The sequence below is a fragment of the Berghia stephanieae genome, chromosome 7 (genome assembly GCF_034508935.2).
Source record: "Berghia stephanieae isolate SIO BIC M18660-M18661 chromosome 7, UCSD_Bste_1.3, whole genome shotgun sequence".
Classification (NCBI taxonomy): domain Eukaryota; kingdom Metazoa; phylum Mollusca; class Gastropoda; order Nudibranchia; family Aeolidiidae; genus Berghia; species Berghia stephanieae.
Window position 1 is genome coordinate 31,433,547 of NC_088366.1, and position 22,500 is coordinate 31,456,046.

The window sequence follows — 22,500 nt, forward strand, 5'->3', positions numbered from 1 at the left end:
GGTATTTGGATTGTTGCTCCGTTCACTTAGGACTTTGGTGTTTACTCATGTCTCATTGACCAGGAAACGCACTATCTAATTTCATCGTCAGTTATTAGCGTTTTCAATATATTTATCATGGCGATCTATCGTGTCAAAGGCCGCTGACATGTCTATCCCGGTGAAGGTGATATTACTTTTCTGGGATAAAGTTTTCGCGGCCAGCCATTTATGCATCCTCACAACATCTGCAGTGCTTCTTTCTTGATGAAAACCACTTTGGCTGTGTGATAAGTACCATTCTATGCGTGGTCGTATCCTGTTAAGAGTTATTATGGAGAGTGTATTCCGAATGATGGGTTATATTTGTCTGAGGTTCTTTGGATGTCTTTTGATCAGGACTGGTAGTTGTTTAAAAACATGACTCTACGGAGCAGGACCAAACCTTATAAGATTTAGATATTAATAAATAGAGGGTTGGAACGTCCGGTCCAATAATATCCGACCACTCTGAGGGGATAATCACTAATATGAGAATATATATATATATATATATATATATATATATATATATATATATATTATACTATTATATATATATATATATATATATATAGCGGAAATGTGGTTTTACAGAAGAATGATGAGGGTGTCATGGGTGGAAAGGAAAAGAAATGAAGAAATTTTAGAAATGGCAAACAGAAAAAGATCACTGATAACAAAAATCATCAAACGCCAAATGGAATTTTTAGGACACATTATCCGCCACCCTGGTTTGGAAGTACTCGCCTTGACTGGAAAGATGAATGGAAAAAGAATAAGAGGAAGACAAAGAATAACAACTTATTTGAAAGGGATAAGAACTTGGACAGATGAAGCTGAGAAAGGTGGCGCTGCTTTAATAGAATTGGCAAGAGATAGATCAGCTTGGCGTAAGATGACCTCCGACGTCTGTTTCAGATATGGAACTACATGAGATGAGATATATATAATAATATATATATATATATATATATATATATATATATATATATATATATAGTCGGGTACGAGAATAAACTGCAAAAGTTTGGTAGCCTTTAACCGCCGAGTTGTGCGGCTGAGTGTTCTTGTGGTATGACACTCGCTTTCTTTCGGATCGGAAGGTCTGAGTTCAAGCCTCGTCTGACGCATAGTTGAGTCCTTGGGAAAGGCTCTTTGCTCACACTATCTCACAGTACTCAGGTGAGAAATGAGTACCTGGCCGTTAACAGCGTTGTCTCTATCGGGGGGAAATGATAATATCGCCTAACAGGCGCTATGTCTTGCTGTACAGGTTAAGTGTTGCTGACGGTCAATGAACCTTTGTAAAGCGCATTTGAGCACGTTTGGAGGATATTGCTCTCTATATAAGCTCAAGATCAAGTTTTGAAAGACGGGCGAAGTGGTCGAGTGGTTAAGGCATTGCACAGTGACCCGGAAGGTCCCGGGTTCGAGACCCACTTCAGGCCCTTTCGGGTTTTTTTTCCTTGAGCTAGATTATTAACCCCAAGTTTGATCACTTAGACAACATGGGTGATTCCTGTTGACATCAGACATCTTGTTTAATGAATTATCTATATTCCTTCGTGGAATGCCTAGTCAACGATATATTCTGATGTTGTGGAGGAAGGGCATAATATTTTTTTAAATATTATTAATGAGACCGTGGCCATTCTCAAGCCTGTATAAACGCAGAGAGGAAATGTCGAACATGTGTAAACCATATTTTAAGGACAAACTATTTATCTATAACCTGTGTTCTTTTGAGACACCCAACATTATTAATGGGGACTTTGACATTCTCAAGAAAGACAAGAAATGTCGAGGCGGTAGGTCTGCTAAGAGAAAAGATAACGCGACGTTGGTCTACTACGAGACGGCACTGCATTTCTTCTTGTTGCAAGGATTATTCTTAAGCACCATTTTCTATTCGAAAAATTTGGGTTTATTTTTACTGTTTTTGTTTCGGTTTTTTTTTATTAAAGCAATATATTTATCTAGAATGTTTACCCACTTTTTACTACGCAGAGAACTATTTGGGAGTAACTCCTGTTTGGATTGGATTGGAAAGCAGACTTAATTATCTTTATTTACAATGGGTAAATGAGTATAGTCAGGTAAGTAACTTGTAAGATAGTTTGTCAAACTTTATGCTGTTTGATTTTTTTTACACTTAATGCTCCTTTATTTGAATGATTTATTTTGTAGAATGACATGCATTGTGCACGATGAAAACACGGGATTGTTTTCCTCATTATCATTATGTGAAACCATCTCTACAATTAATCGAAATGAATATTCAAGATTTACTCAGAGATAGAGTATCTACTTTTTTCTAAATTTGTGATTATCCATTATCTTTTTCTCGAATATAAAATCCACTCACCGAGTACGAGTTACAGGGATATCTAAATAATGATTTGTAGATTTGTTTCATAAATCCTAATCTGGAAATAATTAATCGCGTGAGAGTATAAAACCCGTTTATTAGAAGTGGTTGTTATGAAGTAAATATTCTATGGCGTACTCTCTGAATAAAAATGCAAGAAAGATTTAATTTTTTTCTTCATATTTTCGTTTGATTATACACGGTCGTCGGATACTAAATGATGAACAGCGCTTACGTGCAACCGGAATATGTAATATTTCACAGCGGGAGAGTGCAGGGCGCCTAAAATTGTAGTTTCTCTTCTGTTGTTTTGCAGTTTAAAAATATTCACCAGTTCTGCCTGCCAGATTAATATACCAACACACAAAACTATGAATACCCTCAAACGTTTGCAGTCTAGTTATATACATTTAGTGAGAATTTATCACTCAACACAGGAAGTCTTTTAAAAAATAAAAAATAGTTAAGTGACGTCATTTCATTCACTCAATTGGAAATCTTCTAGAATGATTTGAAAAGAAATCCAAAGAGTTTGCCTGATAGGTCAATGAGTGGTCGATCAAGGGCAAGATGGCCGGATGTAGTGTTTTCTGAAGAAGTTTTGTTTAACCTCAAATGCGCAGATGGCGATTTAGAGAGTATGGCCAAATATCCCCACAATTACAAGCTTTACCTGATGAGGTGCCTATTACACTTTAAATAATACTTCTGCAAACTTGCGTGAATTGGAAAACACTTTGCATCAGTTATGGAAGAGAATTTCCAAAGATTTGAATTCTTCTCGTAAAATTGATTGCATCCACCAAAAATGCTTGTCTTTTGATGTATTTGTGGTGATTTTATTCAGTTAAAGCCAATACGACTCTAACATTGATAGGTTACTGTGTCGATTGTAACATATTCAAAAAATGATTGAGGGTCATAAATCTAGGGCTTTAGCGACATCAGAGACATCATTATCATCGTCGTCATCAACTTATTCATCATCATCATCAGCAGCAGCAGCAGTATCAGTTCTTCATTCCGCTTGGAACATAAATTACCGTTTCAAGTCTTGCCAATAGGGAGGATTTGTAGGACCTGTCGACAAACTTAATTTCTCAACCTGAAGGGAAATTAGTTCTGGCTTCACATTCGTTGTGAGAGAAAGGCTTTATTTTACACATGATATTCGACTGTCATTTAGAACAGGTTGTGGTGAAACTAAATCGTAACTTTACAATTCTTTGATTTCCTTTCCATTGTCTTTTTTTCAATCTCCTATCAATCTTTTTACTTCCCCAAAGAGTCCCACAAAGTACGTCGTTGATGCTTTGTGTATAACATGCCATGCCATCTTTATTGGCGTTGTTTATTCTCAGTAATAATGTTGTTTAGCAAACTGCATCTGTTAATTTCATTTTTGGTTATATGCTCGTCCCCTGTGGCGTTTGGATATGTATCGAAGACACATTTTGAAACTTTTGAGGCGGATCTCGATCTTCTTGACGGTTCTCCATCAGTCCAGCCTCTGCACCACACAGGAAAACAAAACAAACATTATTTTGGTATATTTTAAGCTCGTTTGATTTCTCCCCGTTTTCTTTCCATTTCATAACGCAAATTTCGGGACAATCGTTTCCTCTTGAATACACAGAGAGCGATCTAATCCTGGTAGATATTTCCTTCTCAATCTTGCATTCATAGAGTCATCAGGCGACCTTATCATCGGTAAAGTGCCATCCACATCCATGTGGTGTCAGAAGCACTTTGGCAGCAGCCTCTTATGGTTCTCACACGGTAGCATCGTCACAACACACCGTTCAACTAGATGCTCTGCCGTTTCGGGTTGTTGCCCACATCGGGAACATGTGGGACAGGTGGAAAGTCCCCACTGATGAAGCGCACTGGCCGTGAGGCAGCTCCTCGACCGAAGCCGATTCGCCGTCACCCAGTGTCTCCTCTTACTGGTATCAAAGCCTGGCAACTTCTCACCAAGCTTAGAGGAGGTAACGTCCCCGCCCCCACGAGGGATTGAATTCGTCCAAACCGACTTCCATCTCGATGTGCAGCTCTAGACGTAGTCAGGGATTCTTCGTACAAGGGTTGCCGGGACTTATTTCGGCTCGAAATGGGGGCGCCGTCCATTATGCGCATCAGAGGGGTATCCCCATTCCCTCTCGCTTTGATCTTACTCAGTCAGTTTCCCGTAATCGTCTCCCTCCGGACATTGGGGGGATGAATCGCTTCCATTATCGGGCCCCATTCTCTAGGAGTTGTTGCTAGCGTTCCTGACACTATGTGCATCGACTTGCGAAGTTTTACATCCACCTTCTCAACGTTTCTGCTTCTACCCCACACTGGAGCGCAATACTCCGCAGTGGAATAGCATAGTGCCAAGGCGGACGTTCTCAGGAGCGCTTGGCTAGCGCCCCAAGTCGATCCCGTCAGCTTCCTCAGAAAACTGCACCGCTTCTCTATCTTCCGGGCAACCCCTTCGAGATGTACCCGATAGGTGAGGCTGCGATCCAACGTCACCCCTAAATATTTTGGATGCGGCTCAAATGGGAGTGGCTGGTCCCCGACTAGGACATTCAGTTTGCGGGTGTGCCAAGCACTGCATAGGTGGAATGCAGTGGCCACGGTTTTTGAAGTGTTCATCTTCAGGTACCACTTGTCGAAGTAGGATTTGAGTCTGGTGACGTCCTCGCTGAGTACGCTCTCGAGACGGGTCCACACTTTACTCTGAGTAACGAGTGCCCAGTCGTCCGCGTATCCAGCATCAGGGAGGAAGTGTTCGGCATATCGCTAATGTAAACGTTAAACAACATTGGCGCAAGTACCGACCCCTGAGGGACCCCATTCTTCAATTTCCCTCCTTTGCTTGTGGCGTCTCCCAGCGCGACGTGGAATTGCCTTTCCCCTAAGATCAAAGAGAACAACTTCAAGGTCTTTTTGCACCTTATGATTTTTGCTAGTCTGAGCATCAACCCTTCGCACCAGACCGTATCGTACGCCGCTGATAGGTCTATAAAGACAGCACCTGTTTGCTGTTTTCTCTCGAACCCATGCTCAATATGCTCTGTAAGGGCAATGACCTGCTCCGTGGTGCACCTCCCTTCCCTGAAGCCCGCCTGCTCGGGTGGCAGGGCAGCGTCTAGAACCGGACCCCATCGGTTTAATAGAACACGCTCCAACAATTTGTAAAGACAGCTCAGTAGATATATGGGTCTGTAACTGTCGGCCTCCTTCGCCGGTTTCCCGGGCTTCAGGATGGCAACTATCTTCGCATGCTTCCACACTTGTGGAAGCTTTCCTTTTGCAAGGACGTCGTGCAGCCTTCGCGTAATTCCGGTCCGGGTCCAATTTCTTTATCAGACGCTAAGCGTGGCGGCTACGTCCTGGGACTGGGTCTGCTGGTACTCTTGGTACAGCTCTTCCGACTCTGCTGTCCAGCAAGGGGTGTAGAATTTCCGTTTGCCCCGTGGAATAGAACGTTGAGCGCTCTTAACTAGTAGCCTGCTAAATCTGGTTATATTCTCGGACTAGGGAGGAATGGCAGGGCAAACCTGCTCAATATAGGAACTGAATTCCTCCCAGTCAGCCTTCCTGAAGTTCCATCTGCAAAGTTGGAGAGACTGCACCCTCGGTATTGTCACCCCAGCTGTGACAAGAACCGCCTGTGCTGGCTATGCGGAAAGTCCCCGAGGACTGTTCGCTTCACCTGCAGCGGTTCACCGTTCGCGCCTTTCGTAACGAGGGTGAGGTCTGGAGTATACTCCTTCTAATGGCGGGTACCCCTGAAGGTACCCTTGGCTGTAGGATCGTACACTAGGTGTAGATCATTACAGTCCATCCATGAGCGGAGTTGTCTTCCTGCCTCGTTGCAGTCTCGGTAGCCCCATTCGTGATGGTGGCTATTAAAGTCTCCCAAACAGATGGAAGGATGGCTGACCATCGGTGCCGGTTGTGTAGTCCAAGTCGCTCTAGGTGGTTTGTAGATATTATGCAAACACAGTCCACCTACTTCCACGGAAATTCGGTTCACCCCATTGCTGTCCGTTACGCTCTCTATGACCCTTAACTTCGATGGCTCTTTAGTGTAAACGCTTACCCCTCCTTTGACCCTCGAAGTGTCCTCCCGTTGGACCACCGTATAGTATAGCCTGGGATCTGGAATCGGGAAGATTGCGCGACTGAGTAAAGGTGGGTCTCCTGTAACAGGAGGATGTCTAAGCTATGGGCGGCCAGTAGCTTTGACGAAAGCTCATTTTTTGCCATACTCTGGCTCTCGATATTCAGGGACAATATGTGCGTCAGGTCGCTATCCCCGATATCGCATTTTCTGATCGGCAGGCCGCGAATCGAAGGTGTAGAGGGACGCTTACTTTTTTCTCGAATGTGCCGCCGACCCTGGCGACACGAACGCGGTATTATTTGGCTAGGCGGCAGACCGCTTCGCCATTGACTGAACTGATTTGGAACCATCATATCAAAGAAGTGTGGCGCCCGGGATAGCGGCTGCTATTCGGGCATTGGGTAGGATCAAATTTAGTCACACACCGGGGCGAGCACCTCATGTGGCTCGTTGGCTCAATACCCGGGATGGTCTCGTGACGGTCAACCGGGATTTACACCTTTGCCCTCCCGTGTGGCTCAAGCCCCCTCACCGCTGCAAGTTAAAGATCCACTTTGGCGTTCCGTGGGTCGCATGATAATATATCAAGAGTGAATCCGATAAAATCCCTCTCGAACACATAAAGCTTGTTGTCCCTAGTACGAGCCGATTGAATCCGACGACCCTTCTACTTAGCTTCTTTGACTTCTGAAGGTAATGCACATACGAATTTGAAATCGACTTGGTAAAATTCGTTCCTCCGAACCGGGAGAGAAGCTGCCTGGCTTTTGTTCCAGTAAGAGCAGCCTCAAAAATACTACGTCCAGAATATATCAAACGGCAGCAACCTTTCATCAGTGGGTTATTTCGGCCTCGCCCACTTGCAATCTTTGTGGTAATGGTCAGGAGGCCGGAGAGTATCTGGTTGAATAATGCATTGTGTTGCTTGTGCCTAGCGGATTTGCAACGGTGCATGTAAGCGGTAAAGAGTTTGCAGATGGCTAGGTGGTGTAGAACCATCAGAAGCAACTGCTTAAGTGATTATTTATGACTGAATTAAATGCGCAGCCATATAGAAAGTCCTGAGCTCAAGATTTATTTAGTCAAACATCTGTGATTTATATACAATGAATGGTGACAATATAGATACGTAACGAAATAATAACAACTTGATGTCGTGAACGACTACATGATATCTAAGTCTCGTCCTCTTATGTTTTCTCCAATGGTGATGGTAAGACAGGTGTTGCTCTATGGTTAGTGTCGGCAATCTTGTGAAAATACACTGTAACATTGGCAACAATAAAAAATGGTTTGTTTTCATAAGCAACTGTGTTTGTCTCTAACCTTTCTAAAGTGTCACACAAGGAATTGTATGAAAAGTTGCATGAGTAACGAGTTAACTCCTTTGATATTTCAGACCAAGTACATGAGTTGGCAAATTATTCATTCGGCTGAAAAGTTTTGGGGCCCTCGTTGTGTTTCTATCAACTTTGGACACTACTGGGATGTTGGATTTTGTAATCGGTCCCTCGGGTACGTTTGTGAAAAATCTTATAGGAACCAAGGTAAGATCATCATCATCCCACCTCCTCCTCCTCCTCTTCTCCTCCTCCTTCTCCTCCTCCTCCCCCTCCCTCAATCATCTCATCATCATCATCATCATCATCATCATCATCATCATCATCATCAAATGCATCATCGTTATCATCGTCATCATCATTATCATCATCATTATCATTATCATCGTCAGCATCATCATCATCGTTGTCGTCGTCGTCGCCATCATTCATCATCATCATCATCATCATCATCATCATCATCATCATCATCATTCTCTTAAGGACAATACGTGCGAAGACCTTGCCAACATTGCTGAGCAGAGACATACCGTGGTAGTCTTGCAGTCGTCGCGGTCTCCTTTGTTTTGATAAAGGGTTGTAATGTTAGCGTCACGCATGTCCTGTGCCACTTATCCTTCCTCCCAGCACTAGAGCAGGAATGGGAGCGATCTATATTCATGTTTTCGGCCAGCCTAGTCATCGATCATATGATTTGTTGCTGTACAACGATTGGAGATTTCTCTATAAATTGCTGCTGTGTTTATGAAAGTATTAAACATGCCCATGAGTCACGCAGAGCAAAATGACCAATTGTGGTGTTGGATTTTTCTCAAATTGTGAATACTCTTCACTATGTGGGTCATTTTGAGCATATATTCCAATCTGACCAATGACCTCGAGCCCATGGAAAGGCAATATAGATCGCTCCCATTGATGGAAGTGGTCGAGAAGAAAAGCCTATTTTGCCGGCCGTGGTGACTTCAGGTGGAATGCCATCACTATACGTATCTTTGCTACTGGCGACGTTGGCGATGCTAAGTTCTCGAAGTGGGGGGGGGGGGGGGGTTGTCATCAGGTTTATCCATTTCTTGTAGAGGGAGATGCTTTCGACTGCAGTGTTGATAACCAAGTTTTCCCGTGAGTACAGTTGTTCATAGTGCTCTCCCATCTCTCTATCTGGTGGTTGCGATTCGTCATTATATCACCCGAGGCAGACTCCAGTGGTGCGACTTGACAGCGCTTAAAGCCAAACACCTTCTTCAATCTCTAGTACATACCACGGACATTGCCGCTGACTACGGTGAGCTGGATGCCGCGCTATAGCTGCAGCCAGTAGACGTTGGCGAAGTTTTGAACAATCTTCTGAGCGTCACTTCTGGCCTTACTGGGTGCAGTGAGTCTCTTCTTGGAGAGATCTCTCTTGTATTCGAGCAGTGTGGCAATGTTTAGCTGAGACCGCTGGCTCTGGTTAAGTGATCCCTGCCTCAAGCTAGTCTGAGTTCTTCTTTTCTGGCTTGCTGAAGGTGTCCATGGCAAAGTTGTAGATGGCCTCACGGGTGTGTGTTCCCTCTACTCGTCTGCTTTGTGGGTTGGAACAATCTCTGAGGGCCTCCTGGAGTGAGTTTTCGAGGCACTCGCTGGAATCAGGAGCAGAGGTGAAAGTTGTATTAAAGTGAGGACGTCCTTTCTGCTTTGAGTTGTGGATCCGATTATTGATATCATTATTATCATTTTGTTGTTATCATCATCATCATCATCATCATCATCATCATCATCGTCTTTATTATTATTATTATTATTATTATTATTATTATTATTATTTATTATTATTATTATTATTATTATTATTATTTATTATTATTATTATTATTATTATATATTATTATTGTTTTATAGTAAGTAGTAGTAGTAGTGTAGTAGTAGTAGTAGTAGTAGTAGTAGTAGTAGTAGTAGTAGTAGTAGTCTTATTATCATTAAAATACAGATTTCCGGTGTGATAATGGATGGGATTTCTATCCGGTGGAGACAAAATGTTTCAAACACTTCTTAACCCCAAAGAAAGATTGGCAAGGCGCTCGAGATATCTGTCAAAGTAATGGTGGAAACCTGATAGTAATCCAAGATTATACCAAACAAGTCTTTTATCATGGTAAGTCATCCGTTGCTTTTATGTGATGCCAGAAACTGTCCTGAAATATTTCTATAGCTTTTCTATTTTGTCTAACCCATAATTTATAGAGTGTATTACACGGGAAATCATAGGATTTGCAGACTATAATTTAATTCTAATGAATAGGGCAATTCTGTGAGTGCAGGAGCTGACAACCTATGTAAAACGCTCGTGCGGTGTGGAAATTATTACCAATTTTTCTAAAACGTTTAATTTAATCTCGACCTTAAATACCACATTACAATATGTATTATATGATGTGGTATACGATTTTATATGTTATATAATTTTTGTATATTTATTTGCAACCTGCATTGAGCATCACACAGTGATGAAAACGCGCGATTTATTATTATTATTATTATTATTATTATTATTATTATTATTATTATTATTATTATTATTATTATTATTATTATTATTATATATTATTATTATATTATTATTATTATTATTACTTTTAATATTTATTGCTAAAATGACCGGAAACGAAAATTTTGTGTACTTGAAGTTTAAGAAACGAAATTCACTCTTCCCAAGGAAAGTATTTATTTTATCTCGAAACTGTATTTTGGTGGGGGTTTTTTCATTAGATCCACATCATACATTTTGAAAAAATAAATCACATTTGTCAATTTATTCTAAATAATGATACCCCTGGAGGACAGCAATACTATGTCTCCACAATGAATTTGTTTGGCAACGCCTTGTAGATATTATCTGGAAATACACCAAGGAATGCTCATAAGTTATGGACGGTTTTATAATAGATGTGGCCCATCGCCTCGAAACGATATTTTGTCGAGGTTTATTTCTACAATAAATCTAATGATATGGAGGAAGATATAAAACTTTAGTTAATTTATCAATATAAGATCGTAGACATAAGTTTCTGAAAGTGATCAAAAAAAAATAATCTCACATTTCTGGTAATAAAAAATTGAAACTAACATTTTTGGCGCCTAATTCACAAGACATTCCGCCGTTTTTAGGCAATATGTCACAGCTATGATTTCGGTCTGACTTGGACTTGTTCTTTATAAACGTTTCTTTCTACCAAGCATATTATTTATCTCCCTCCCTCTCTCTCTCTCTCTCCTCTCTCTCTCTCTCTCTCTCTCTCTCTCTCTCTCTCTCTCTCCCTCTCTCTCTCTCTCTCTCTCTCTCTCTCCACACACACACACAAACACACACACACACACACACACATATATATATATATATATATATATATATATATATATATATATATATATATATAATTTTTAGATTTCATCGCTCGTAAATACATCCCTGTGTGGATTGGTTATTATTGGAATGCATCAGCCCGTAAGGTCAGGACATATAATGATGAGGTTAGTTCCAATTTCATTACTTGAATTATATAATAACAAATAATTTTAAAATCCAGTATTGCCTCATGCACTCTAAAATTAAGCCTCCTTGTCTCTCCCAATATGTACTTTAAAATGCCCACATAACATAGCACTGGTTCAATATTGCATTACAACTAAAATATATTTATTTTACTGTTATATTTGAGAATAATAATAATGATAATAATAATAATAATAATAATAATAATAAATAATAATAATAATAATAATAATAATAATATAATAATAATAATAATAAATAATAATAATAATAATAATAATATAATAATAATAATAATAACAAAAAGTTTGTTATTGCTTGTTTGTTTTGTTTTATTGGGGTATTTAGTGGGGGTTCTTTTTATATAAATGGTTGTATTTATATTTTTTTGTTGTGTTGTTTTGTTGTGTTTTTTTTTTGGGGGGGGGGAGGGGGTTGTTATTATTTTGTTTGATTTTGTTGTTTGTTTGTTTTCTTATACAATGATGCTTCAGTAATTATTATTAACAATTAATCTTTCAAACACCTAAACTCAATGTCATTTTCTGCAAATCAGTTGTCATCACTTAGAAAACTAGATTTCATTGCTGAATGAAAAAAAACACCTTATTTCGGAGGTGGGAAAATGCTCATTTTTAAAGATAAATATTCTTCCTAAATACATAACTTATTATAATCGTCACAAACATATAAATATTACAAAATAGAAGATAATTATTCCATTAAATCAAACGACTGATTCAATTAGACAAACAGATTAAGGGCAAATTTGCTGATAATTTTTGTTCTCCCAAAATACTTTAGTGATCTTTGTTAGCGTCTAATATTTCAGACAAAACTAAATGTCAATTAAAAATCATGAAATTAATTTTAATAAATAATTAAATTTCAAAAAAAGATTTGTTCTGTGGCAAAGTGTAATTTTTTTTGTTTGATACCTGTCAGTTTTTCAGATTAGTAAAAAGAAAAAAAAATTAAACATACCTACAAAAGCTTCTATAATTCGATCATAAAAGGATTGACTAAAACAGTCTTGCCTCCTATTCATGATGTATGTACAAATCTTTTAATAAATTGAAATTATACATCAAATGAACCTTTATTTTTCCACACAGTCACTATGAACTCAACTTCGCTAAGGGTATACTTGAGTTCTTGTAACGCGTCATCAAAAAATTATGAATCTTTTCCTCTGAACCACCTCTTCATATACTTCAACGTTCTCGTCGTGGGTATAATGATTTCCTTTCAAGTATTCTTTAAGTTTTGGGAAAATAAAAAGTCAAATGGGGCCAAAAGGAGAATAAATTAGGACCATCCTGAAATCTGAGTCTAAACATCTTGAGTCATCAGGCTTATGCCAGCCCGTGCATTGTCAGGGTGGAGAATATGGTTTTTTGTCTGCTGGGCTAGTACAGGATAATCCAGACGGTAGCGTTTGAAGAGGCTTCACGTATCAAGTGGAGTTCACACTGTTACCTTGCTCTAAAAACGCTATGGGAAATATTCATATTGACCGTCCCAGAGAACGGATACTAACACTTTACCAGCAGAGAGAGAGAGAGAGAGAGAGAGAGAGAGAGAGAGAGAGAGAGAGCAACTTTGAACTATATGGGACGTGGAGAGTTAATAATAATAATAATAATATAATAATAATAATAATAATAATAATAATAATAATAATAATAATATAATAATAATAATAATAATAATAATAATAATTATATAATATATTATAATAATATATAATTTTTTTAAATGAATTTAAAGAATTAAAAAATAATAATAATAATAATAATAATAATAATAATAATAATAATAATAATAATAATAATAATAATAATAATAATAATAATAATAATAATATATCTTTATTGTACATAAATATGTCATTTAGTTACACTTGTTATAACGTTATATGATAACTATAACATTGGCCAGATATTTCACTCCTACTTATTTTCTCTCTCTCTCTCTCTCTCTCTCTCTCTCTCTCTCTCTCTCTCTCTCTCTTTCTTTCTTTCTTTCTTTCTTTCTCTCTTTCTTTCACGCGTGCGATATTCACAACCTAAACATATTCATTTCATTTTCAATTCGTTACATTTGTGGCAACTCGAGACCAAATATTATCATCATTATCAATTGGTCAATTAATTTAACATTAAATAAATTAATCAGTCAATCAGTCAACGCATCAATCCTTGGTTTTGCAGTACCATATGAAATATTCAACATTTTTATTGCTGATGGAACGAACGTTGATGTATACTTGTTAGTTCTACATTTAATCTGACAAAATCTTCTCCCAGATGGTAAAAGACTAAATTCATGGTATAAAATATGTTTTTTATTGTTGGTAATTGAGAATGCTTTCCTTTCTATTGCTTTTCCATGAATTCTTTCAACTCCAACAAGAGGATGGTTTTATTAGTTTTGATGCCTCTTTGATTGATTTTGAAATTTTTTATTTATCTTTAAGTCGGCATCCGCCAAACCATATGGTGCAGCCAAACGCAATTACACTTTTATTCAATGAGTCATAAACTCTTAGCATAGTTTTCTTCCCTAATTGAAATGTTCTCAATTTCCGTAGGATGTATAATCTTTGGGCAACTTTCTTAGCTATTATATTAATATGTTGAGAGAAATTGAGGGAACTATCAATGGTTATTCCTAAGTATTTAAAATGTTCAACTATCTCAACATCATCTTTACCGATCTCTACACACTTTAAGTCGTTTTTATTTTTTACACCAAACACCTGTTCTTTCATTTTTTCAAGCTGATTTTGTGAATGTATTAATTTGTTTGAAATAATTCTTTTCGGTAACTTTATCTTTTAATAAGCCAAGAATAGCAGTATCATCTTCATATTTCACTATAAAACAATTTTCAAAGGATGGTCTACAGTCGTTGGTGTATAAGATGTACAGGATTGGGGAACTCACGCAGCCTTGGGGACATCCTTTCGACAAAGTTCTTTTGTTGGAGATATTTTCACCCAATTTTACACATTGCGATCTATGGGTCAGAAACTTTTTATACCATTTAATAAGGTAGTTTGGAATATCCATGTTGCACAACTTTTGAAGCAAAATATCTGTGTTCATGGCATTAAATGCTGACGAAAAGTCGACATACAGGATTCTGGCGTAATTCGAGGGCGTTTGATCAAGGTGTTTTGAGATCCAATTTATGGCGGTTAAAAGTGCGTCTTCTACGCTGAGATGGCTCATCATTGTTATTTGACAAACCGTTGTGCACAGATGGGAGCCTGTCAAAACGACAGTAAAAATCATTTAATTTGTTGACATCATTTATCGTTTTTCCTTGTGGGAATGTTCGTTTCTTTTGGTCTACTCCTCCCATTTGCTTTATCATCTCCCATGCTTTCCTTGCGCAGCCCGATCTCAGTTGTCGCTCCATTTTGTTTTTGTGTACAACCTTTTCTTCTTTTATTGCCTTTGTGCCAAGATTCCATGGGTTGTCTTTTGTTTTCTGTGTGGTGGCGATGTAACCATGATTCGTCAAAGAAATATTACGGCGAAGAAAACAGTCACTCTCAGTCTGGTGACGGGTCAAAAGTTCGTCAGAAATATTGTTGGCTTTCATTTCAGACATCAACAATGGAGGAATTCAACGTGCATACAATTCGTTGTAACCTTAAATTTCACTAATGAGACATTGTACTTTTCCAAAGACATCCCACACGATTATGCAGTGAGTCACTGTATAATGCGACGGTTTTGATGAGTCGTTTCGTCTACTCCTAACTAATGCTGACGTCTTTCACAGCAAAATTGATTTTGAAGACTTATCCCCGTTGGATTGTCATCGTTCCATCATAGTATTCACATAAAAAGAAGCATCACTTTTGATATTTTTCAACGCCTCTTTATTGGTATCTAATGTCCTTTCAGCGCTTAAAAACTCAGTAACCTCATGCTGTTTCAGAACAATTTCCTTATTTTGTGACATTTGAACCGACATTCAATGTAACTATTGGTAGCGGTTTGGCAACTTACTCAGGGTTGTGACAAATGATTGCTTGACGCTTGGCAATTTCAAAGGATATATGATAAGCAAAATAGTGACAAGATTTGATGAATTAATTTTTATAAGGAAAGAAAATTTCACATGGAGGTCAGACTTTTCAGTCAAGTATATTTTCGGCACAAACATTGTATATTATAAAATATGAGGATCCCGATATTGCATTTTAAAAATTTAATCTGATCTCAGAGGTGGAACATGATTCTTTTCAAGTCAGTTTGCTGAGTTGTGGTTTGGTTTGTTATGTTTTGTTTTTGTTTTTTGTTTTTTGTGGTTTTTTTGTTTGTTTTTGTTTTTTTAAATATTTATTCACCTTTGCTCATACACAAATCTTACCTCCAAAAGAAAAAAAATCTAAAATACTATCAATTTATATAGAGACGTAAATTTTTTTTTAATATAAATTTTCATATGTCAAGAAGCAATTTAAATTGGGAGATCACCCCTTTCTGAAATTAAAAATTTAATTTTTTTGTAAAACACAAAAGTTTCTTCAATTCAATAAATTAATATTTTTCCAAGAAAAGTTAATGGTTGAGCCCCGTCTAAGTCAAATTTCATGAAAAAGATTTTTTTTTTTTTTTTTTTTGATTCTTTTCGAAAATAATTAATTACCGGTTAAAACTATTCTTCTTCCAATCAATTGACTCTTTTACCTTTTTTGTTTTGTCAGACGTAATATGAAACAAAGAAATTTATTGTGGTTTATAATGCCAGACAATTCATTTGCTTGCATTAAAATCCTGAACACAAGAACATGTACACAAGATGGAATACGTCACAAGATTGTAATCTGAAGTCTACAAACGTTCAATACTTGGACCGCTTTTACCTCATTCATACTCTTTTGAAGAGAAAAATGTTTTGTATAACAGCACATGACTCTCAGTTGTATACTTATACTAACAATACATCTCTTTTATGTCCTAAGTTCTTGATTTTTTAAAAAGAGAGAAATGAAGAAAGCTAAGGAATGGCTAGATGCCAAAATGCAAGTAAATTGGATGTATGTAAAAATTCCATGATTACAAAGAATCTTGGGATGCATTCTCATTAATAATCCCTTTCACAAAGTTTAAAAAAAAAAAACAAACATAGGTAAATTCTTGAGTGTTCACTGACAATGAACTTTCAGCGCAGTATTAAATGGAAAGAGATTTTGTTGAGAGATAAATACATGCTGTAAATGTGGCTTTATATTCATTTATATGTTTTTAATCATTTCAGCCTGTCTATTTTGATTACTTTTACTTTTACGGGGGCAGATTTTCGAAAGAAAACGATACATGTGTTGTTACAAACGACGAATTCAGTAAATGGTCTTATGAAAAATGTTCGATGAAGTCCAGTTTTGTATGTGAAAAACCTTCCCCTGCCCGTGGTAAGATATAAATAATGAAGATTATGATGATGTTGAAGATGATGATGATAATGATGGTGATGATGATGAAGATGATGATAATGATGATGATAATAATGATGATGAAGATGATGATGATGATGATGATGATGATGATGATGATGATGATGATGATGATGATGATGATGATGATGATGATTATAAAAGGATAAGTGAAATTACTGTTCAAACAGCGTTCATTTAAATTATTATACCAGGAAATTGTAATTCCAAACATTGCATAGTTACGTCGAATTGTACTCCTACGTTATTAAAACGAATCACTCAATATGGGATAACCCAAGACGGATAAAACGATTTAATTACCGTAGCCATGCTTCGTGGACGAATCACGTCATTATTTTTTTTTTTATATGCCTTTTGCGCCACGACATCATAAGATATTGTCGCCTAGGCATTCCACGAAGGAATATAGATAACTCATCAAACAAGATGTCTGATGTCAACAGGAATCACCCATGTTGTCCATGTGAGCAAATTGGGGGTTAATAATCTTGCTCAAGGAAAAAAAAACGAAATTGCCTGAAGCGGGGCTCGAACCCGGGTCATCCGGGTCACAGTACAATGCCTTAACCACTCGGCCACTTCGCCCCCCATTATAACGTCATTATAATATTATCAAACAATAACAATACATGAGGATATTATAGGTGACACAAGTAAGGCAAGAATTTGAGAGGGGGTTGGTTTTGGTACAAAACATCCTGTTATTTTAAACGTTGTTACGTAGCAGTGAATAGATAAAACATCATGCAACAAACTATAGTCAGATTTTTAATAAGTGGCGTGTGCTTTTCTTCTTTTTCTCAGCTGCCCCCCAATGCATAGCTGCAAAAATGTGTATGAACCTCTGAATCAAGTTGTCTATGAATTTTAAAACAATAGGAAAGGATTTTGTTTATTTCAGCTATATTAAAATCGATAACAGGTGAGGATCGGAACTCATAGAAGATTTACATTATTAAAATTATGAATTTTCCGCAAATCGATTTTCAAGGAATTCGTTAAACTGGAGTGTTCGGTTAATTGAAGCTTAAACGATATACGTGCAGTATTTGAAATTGAAGCAACGAATGGCAATTATTAACTATCAGGCATCTACATTTTATAACTATCAATACACATTACTGGTGAATACAAACGAAAGTGAAGATAACGCGCTTCCAATATAATTTTGATTGCAAAAGTTTGAGAAATAGCTTTGTTTATGCCAAAGAGGATTAGATAAATTTATGTAGACTGGTGAAAAGTAAAAATTCATCAATTATGAGACAGCGTCTCCAGAAATATGTGTTCAACAATAACAACAACAACTACTACAACAACAACTAAGAAATACTGGACACATCAATCAGCACAGTCTGATGACGAGGATGATGAAAAGGAGAAATGAAACGACTACAGAAAGATTCCGAGCATCACCCTATCCAATGAAATGTAATTTTCCTCTTGTTATCGAAGGTTGAGACATGCCGTTTCTCAGTCTACTGTTTATCATTTATTGACTCGTCGGTGAGAGTAAATTCCTCTCAATCTTTCCGTCTACTTAAGCCCAATGACCTCGATTGGATTGCGCTCACAGTGATATGGGGGAAGTCGCGCAACCTCGTGTCAAAACTCCCTGATTAGACAGTCTGCTTTGAAAGCTGTTTCTGGTTCATTTATTTTTTTTTTTTTTACTAAGGAGTATAGTTAGCATTTTGATAAATGGTCAGAATATGTAGTACTGTCTGATTGGAACCATGAAATCATGTCAGTTTTTATATTTGCCAAAGTTGGAGCCTTAAAGTGACCATGGGCCAACCAAGGCCATGCATAGACAACAATTTGTCAAAGTTATATAAACAGTGTTAATTTGACAATATTGAGTATACAATCACTATTCCAAATGATTTAAAGCGAGAGATTTCAAACCAGTCTTTGGTAATTGCGACATGATGTAGATTATATGCCATAAATAATAAATTCAAAATTTAATACAAACTACATAGATATCTAAGTGTTATGTATATAACACTTAACGTGAATTATTATTATTTGGAAAGAAGTATGACGTGAACTCATAATCACTACGTCAGCACAAGATTTTTTGGATATACGATGAATTCATTCATACTTTGTGGTGCGTAACTTGTTTTCATTTTTTACAGTGTAAAATCTCTAATTTTATGTCATCTATTTTAAAGTAGTTTTTTTTTTATGGGTCTAAAGAAGAAAACTTTTTTCATATGGCATCAATACGGTCCAAAATCTAGATTCAGTTAAGACAAATTGATTCAGAGGTTGACACAAATTTTTACAACTTTTGATAGAGGGACAGCTGAGAAAAACCAGAAAAACACGCGCCATTAATAAAAAAATCTGACTATAGGGAATGAGATTAGCGGAAAAGTTATTAGAGAGAGAACGTCATGTTGGTTGTGCACATGCGTCTCTCGCCCTCGCTTCCGGTGAAAGCGGCTTGAGACGTGGCCTTCGTGACTTAGAGTAACGAAGGTCACGCTTGAGACACTTCACCGAAAGACGCATGCGCAAAACCAAATTGACGTTCTCTCTGTCAGGTGACGTCCAATCAAGGGACGCTACTCTTCCCCTAATCTCATTCCCTATAGATAATTTTGACAAACAATTTATAAATAAATGGCGTAAAGGCTACAAGTAAGACTTCCTTTCAATGTTGATAATGATATTATTATAATTATTATTATTATTATTATTATTATTATTATTATTATTATTATTATTATTATTATTATTATTATTATTATTATTATTATTATTATTATTATTATTATTATTATCACTCGTTGGTATTGATAATGCTATTGTTATATTGTCATGTTCCAGAGTTTGACTTTGTTTCTCTGGTCAGTAACAGAAGGTGACAATAAATGTTTGTTACACCCTGAACACGATGCCAGTCCTTTGTAAGGTACTTTCCACTAGAGTTAATATTACTGTTTGATCTAGTTCCTTGTCACAACCAGATTTAACACGATGCAGGAACGGACAGGCTTTGTGTCAGTATGATCTACAAATTAAATTATCAAGCTATAGATGTTTTGGAGTCTTGATAGCTCAGGCGGTTGAGTGCTCGATTAACGCGCAAAGGAATGGGATCAATCCCGGGTGAAGTCGATATTTTATTTGAACCCCTGTTCCACCCAGAAGTGATTGGGTGGCTGGGTCTGTTAGATCTGACAGAAAGTTCTAAGCGATATACCAGCACCTAATCAAAAAGGTACTTTGCAATAGACTACCGTCCTATCCAAAGGATAGCAAGCAATTGCTATTGTCCGTCCCACGCTATAGAAACCGAGATAAACTCCGGCTCCATGGGCCCAATGGCTCTGAAGGACTAAAAAAATCAAACCAAGAAGGTAGCAAGCGATTGCCAGTTCTCTTTTACGGCTATAGAAACCAGAATAAACATCGGCTCTATGAACCACATGGCTTTGAAGTATTACTTTATAAATATTTGATATGAGTTTTTAAAAAACAATTCATTTTTCTAGATGACTACGTTTGCCCACACGGCTGGCTATTCTACAACGGAGGAAAGACATGCGTGAAGCTCTTCAAAATACGGAGGACGTGGGACGATGCTCGGATTCATTGCCGGCAATATAAGGGCGATTTGATAAGGATTGAATCCAAAGGGATGAATCAATTCATCGCAGGTAAGAAAATCGTGATAATCGCAAAATATTGTATGGGGGGGGGGGGGTGTCTAAAAATACTGTGCTCTTCCTCCTAAAGTCTTACGTCGCGAAGTTAAGAAGGAATAAAGAGGGGGAAATAAAGTCAAAATCTTTGGTTTGTGTTATAGACGGGCTTTATTTTTTATTCTAATTTTGCTTTTGAATGTCATATACAAGTGCTATTGTGATGATAATGTAACAGTATTTTAAACAATGTGTAGTAAATTGGTGTATCTCATTTGGGTCGATTCTCTACTTTCCTGGCTCGTCCAGTACTTTTGGGTTTTCGAAAGACTTCTGAATTAACAGCGTTACGGCTTTGAAAATTGCTTGGTCATTGCTTGCTTTATTTACAGCTTCTACTTTTTGATCGAGTTCCAATGTTTTTATTTCGATGGTCCTTTTTCTTATTTCATGCAGCGTCTTGTCTCTTTTTTTTTTTTTTTTTTTTTTTTTTGAGACACCGTTTCTCACCTTCATTTACTGTATTTTGGATTGTTATTCTGAGTTGTTTTTGCTTTGTTGACAATATTTCCAAATTTTTGTCGTGAAAACGGCATACTTTTCAAATTGTTATGACGCCGGCTGTGAGTTCGGCGGCTTTAATTATTGCTGACCGAGTATTTGTCCACAACACGTCTGCTGTCTGTGCGTGGCGTGTGTTGTTTTGTTGTTCATTGAGTGAGTCAAGCGCTTGTTGATATTTAGGGCCAAATGCGACATTTAGGATCGTTCACTATTCTACTAATGTTTATATTTTTCGTGTTGTTGTTTGATTGTTTCTTGTGCCGTCATGTGAGTAGGTAAAATTTGAAACATGTTATGACGAGTTTATGGTCACTTGATAGGAGCGTGCCACAATATGATCTTGCATTTGTAATGGCCTTTTTATGTCGCTGTTGACAAAGTAATATAGTCTATTTCGTTGTACATATACTATTGGCTTTACTGTACCACTGGTTTGATCTCGAAACCGGTTTGTCCATGTTGTCCGGTGACGTGACGGATGGCAAAATGCACTGTTTGTGAAAACAGGTTTTGTCCTCGCAAAATTCTACTTGTCTCTCTCCGTTCTTATTTTGTATCCCTTTCGAGCAGGCCCCAATGCATGAGTCGACTTCTTTTCGTTGTCCTATTTTAGCACTAAAGTCCCCGGCTATCATGATCATACCTTTATTGCTTAATGTCTTTTATGTGATATTTAGGTCCTTGTAGAAATTGTCGATCTCCTCTGGATCTTTTCTCGCACGTTCGATTGTGAGACCATAGACATTGACGATGTAAACAGTGTTGGTCTTACCTTTAGCAGTCTTCAGATTGAACTGGGCAACACATTATTCTATGAGAAACTTCCCATGCCTTGAATATAAATTTGCTCAAAGTTCTGTTAATAATAAATCTACTTCCATAATGAGGAGTACTGTTTGGAAAGCACAATAGTCTAAATCCGTTTATTTTTGTTTCCTGAATACACAACCACACTATTTTGTACTTTACACAATCATTTATCAGTTGTTCCTTTGGAAGGTTGTTGTTTAATGATCTCACATTGAAAGTAGCAATGTTTATAGGTAACGTGGCATCCATCCACTCATAAAAGGGAAGCTTTGTACAAGATACACTGAGCCGAAGCTCAGTGCCAACAGGTGTCAGCCATGTTTAGCGGAGAAGGATGATGATAATAAGGAGGAGGGGGAGGAGGAGGAAAATGAGTAGGAGAACGAGGAGGAGGAGGAGGAGGAAGAAGAAGAAGAAGAAGAAGAAGAAGAAGAAGAAGAAGAAGAAGAAGAAGATGAGGAGGAGGAGGTGTTGGAGGAGGAGGAGGAGGGAATAAAGAAGAAGAAGAAGAAGAAGAAGAAGAAGAAGAAGAAGAAGAAGAAGAAGAAGAAGAAGAAGAGGTTGAGATATTAGACCAGTATGATTGTTCTACTTTTTTTTTTGTAATTCTATT

General features: G+C 37.4%; 1 protein-coding gene across 1 annotated transcript in view; it reads left to right on the plus strand.

Annotated features, from left to right (window-relative positions):
- Positions 1–9,946: 9,946 nt before the first annotated feature.
- LOC144976216 (snaclec B7-like) overlaps positions 9,947–22,500 on the plus strand; it is a 20,583-nt gene continuing 8,029 nt past the window's right edge. The window contains exons 1-4 of the mRNA XM_078920399.1: positions 9,947–9,977; positions 11,268–11,353; positions 16,656–16,809; positions 20,364–20,528. Of these exons, the coding sequence (XP_078776525.1) occupies positions 16,767–16,809; positions 20,364–20,528 (208 nt within the window). The 5' untranslated portion in view covers positions 9,947–9,977; positions 11,268–11,353; positions 16,656–16,766. The remainder of the gene's footprint in view (positions 9,978–11,267; positions 11,354–16,655; positions 16,810–20,363; positions 20,529–22,500) is intronic.